This window comes from Mus caroli, unplaced genomic scaffold, assembly GCF_978045245.1.
Source record: "Mus caroli unplaced genomic scaffold, Mus_caroli_1 scaffold_2, whole genome shotgun sequence".
NCBI classification, from domain to species: Eukaryota; Metazoa; Chordata; class Mammalia; order Rodentia; family Muridae; genus Mus; species Mus caroli.
Genome location: NW_028227257.1, coordinates 94459412 through 94463096, shown reverse-complemented (window position 1 = coordinate 94463096; position 3685 = coordinate 94459412). Strand labels below are relative to the sequence as shown.

General features: G+C 37.9%; 1 protein-coding gene across 1 annotated transcript; it reads left to right on the top strand.

Annotated features, from left to right (window-relative positions):
* LOC110289909 (olfactory receptor 5M10-like) lies at positions 1-936 on the top strand. The gene has a single exon (XM_021156311.1). It carries the CDS (start codon positions 1-3, stop codon positions 934-936), a length of 936 nt encoding a protein of 311 aa, XP_021011970.1.
* Positions 937-3685: the final 2749 nt, after the last annotated feature.

Below are 3685 nucleotides of genomic sequence, written 5' to 3'. Positions count from 1 at the left end.
ATGACTTTCTTAAACCATACTGCAATGATGGACTTCATTCTTGTGGGACTCACAGACAGTACAGTGCTAGGGAAAATCCTCTTTGTGGTATTTCTGGTTATTTTTGTTATCACACTCGCAGGAAACTTGTTCATGATTGTGCTGATCAGGACCAATTCCCACCTGCAAACACCTATGTACTTCTTCCTTGGACACCTCTCCTTTGTAGACATTTGCTACTCTTCCAATGTTACTCCAAACATGCTGCATGGTTTCATCTCAGACCAGAAGACCATTTCCTATGCTGGATGCTTCACACAGTGTTTCCTCTTCATTGCTCTGGTGATCACTGAGTTTTATCTCCTTGCTTCAATGGCACTAGATCGCTATGTGGCTATTTGCAGCCCTTTACATTACAGTACCAGGATGTCCAAGAATGTTTGTGTCTCTCTAGTCGCATTCCCATATGTGTTTGGCTTCCTGAATGGGCTGTCTCAGACTCTTCTCACTTTCCAACTGTCTTTCTGTGGCTCCCATAAAATCAATCACTTTTACTGTGCAGATCCCCCTCTGATCATGCTAGCTTGCTCTGACACTCATGTCAAAAAGATGGCCATGTTTGTGGTAGCTGGATTCACTCTCTCAAGTTCCCTTGCTATCATTCTTCTATCTTACCTTTTCATTTTTGTAGCCATATTGAAGATCCGTTCAGCTAAGGGAAGGCAAAAGGCCTTTTCTACATGTGGTTCCCACATGACAACAGTCACCATATTTTATGGAACCCTTTTCTGCATGTACTTAAGACCTCCATCAGAGAAGTCTGTAGAAGAGTCAAAAGTAATTGCAGTTTTTTACACTTTTTTGAGTCCAATGTTGAACCCCTTGATCTATAGCTTAAGGAACAAAGATGTCATCAATGCCATGAAACAGGTTGTTAAAGGAAAGCTACTTCGCTAAACTTCAGTTTATGCATGTGTTTCAATAAAAAAAATAACTCTGTCTTCTTTAACTTAGTCATTTTAAGGGACACATTAGATCATTTCTGATATAATGGGTTGGATAAAGAACTTGGTCTGATATCTAAATAATTATTTGAGCATTCATGTATACATTAAAGATATTGATTATCATCCTAAGATTTCTGTTTTCTCAAAACATAGTATCAAAAATCATCTTATCAATTTTGTGATACTGAGGATCTTCACCAATCTTGGAGATATTCTCTTGTGTGATATCTATTTATATATTGTTAAGAATGTTCATCAGTTCCAGTCAGTCTTATACTCTGCAAATTTTTTTTCAGTATAATCACTTTCAGTTAGATTTTGATAACTTGGACAGATGTGGTCTATCCATTGACTTCTGAATACCCAAGGATACTGTGTTTGAAACATGGTGCAAAAGTGAATAGAGTTTCAACATTTCTGAGGTTTTTTTGTCATAGAGGAAATATGTTTTATTTAAATGAATGTTTATACAATATATTTGTATTACAGTTTCCCTTCCCCCAACACCTACCATCCTCCCCATTTCCCACCACCCAATCCCACACCCACTTATTCATTCTTACATTAGAATCAAAACAGTTATCTAAAATGAAGAGGATGGAGAAGACAAATAAAAACAAACAAAGCTGACAAGAGCCTAATATAGCTGTCTCCTTAGAGGCTCTGCCGGAGCCTGACAAATACAGAGGGAGAAGCTCGAAGCTGACCATTGGACTGAGCATGGGGACCACAATAATGGAGGACTAAGTGAAAGGCTGAAGGAGCTGAAGGGGTTTGCAAACCCATAGGAAGAACAACAATATCACCTACTAGACCCTCAGAGTTTCCAGAGATTAAAGCACAAACCAGGGAGTACAAGCAAAGAAGAATAGGGGAAAAAAAGAGCCAAAGAAAATCACAAGAAAGACATACAGACACTGAGACACATATATTTACACCCGGAGAAAATTTTAAAAAACTACAATCAGAAACGATAACATATACAGAAATGCTCTGTAGCACCCTACAGAAAAAGTACCCAGACAAAGCACTGTGAGTCACAACACCCTGCAAAAATGCAACTGGGTTCATCGTGTGTTGGTCATCTGGGCCATGGAGCCTACTGCTAAGGGTAGTTTATATGTCCAGTGTCACTCCATTGGAGAAAACAAGTTTTTCCTTTGAGAGAGTTTATCAGCTGGAGAAAGCTTTTGGGTTATCAATATAGAATCATGTCCGGTTCCCCTCTCAGTGCTGAGACCCCATTCAGCTTAGACCTGTGCAGGTCCTGAGGGTGCTGCCTCAGTCTCTGTGAGTTCTTTGGTCCTCTTGTGTCTTGAAGACCTTGTTTCCTCAGTGTCTTCCATTCCAATTGGTGCTTATATTCCACCTCCTCTTCCATTGGGTTCCCTGAGCCAGTTGTAGCTGTGACTCTAACAGCACAATCCTCATCCTGGAGGTTAGAATGAGGTAGGATCCACCCATTGATCTGAAGTTGGCCTTTATTAGTCTCTGTGTTCTCAGGAATCAGAATGTGAATATCATGACGAAAACATCTATGGTTGGTGACTATGCTCCTGACATATACGAGGGACCTTCAAGACAGGGTTTCTCTCTAAAGCCCTGGCTGTCCTGGAAGTCACTTTGTAGACTAGGCTGGCCTCAAACTCAGAAATCTGCCTGCCTCTGCCTCCCAAGTGCTGGGATTAAAGGCATGTGCCATCACTGCCTGGCCATTTTTGAGTTTTACAGACAGTGAAATTTTAATTTTTGTGATAAGTTTTATTTTTAATGGAAATGTAAATTTATCCTTTCTCCCCTCGAATTCCTCCCATGCCATGCTCTTGACTCCCTATCACATTCATTGCCTGTTTTACTTAGATTATTATCTTAGATAAGTACATAAAACAGAAGAGCCAGAGTCAATGAAATCCTATTTCCTAGATGAAGTTGTAGCACTCAAAACTAAAATCAGTGACAGACTCAATGGCAGAAAATGTGAGGTAGAGAGTTATATCCTCCATTCATATTAACTCATTCATTATTGAATACTAGATTATTGTCAGGTAAGTGTACCTAATTACCTTTCATTAAGTTCCCTTAACTGTTCTGTCTTTATTGTTTTTTTTTTTTATGTGTATACAGGGATTCTATAGGAATCTTTGCTGTAAAATGTATAACTGATTTTTGCAGAAAATAAATTATCTGTAGATTTTTGTAAAGTTGAACCATTTTGGAGACTTGGGTCACTGAATACGCCCAAAGTTCTGTCAGACTTCTCTTTGAGATGCAACACTATCAGAAAAATGAGGGGACTTTGGTCATTACAAGATAATATTTATGTTTAAGTGACTTATGCTTTGTCAGTAGTATTATGACCCTGGTCCTACTTAATTTTTATGACCTAAGGTATTTAATCTGTGATATTTTTACTTATACCAAACTTTCCAGTGTTGCTTCCATTTCCAACTTTGAAAAAGATTTGATGTCCAGAATCTAATCTTTTTGATAGGTATGTATTATAATTATTACAAAACACATATCATAATTCTTTACTTATGATATAGTAATTCTATGCTTAGTTTAAAATACTTTTAGTAGTTTTGATATTATAATATAGGTGTGTCATTTGTCCTTTCCATTCCTCTTTAAAAAGCTTCCTACAAGCCCACATTTTGATTATTTCCAAATTCATGTCCTCTTTATTCTTATTGTTATAC

Excerpts from the sequence above, each read along its gene's own strand:
- LOC110289909 (XM_021156311.1), top strand. The coding sequence starts at position 1 with ATGACTTTCTTAAACCATACTGCAATGATGGACTTCATTCTTGTGGGA.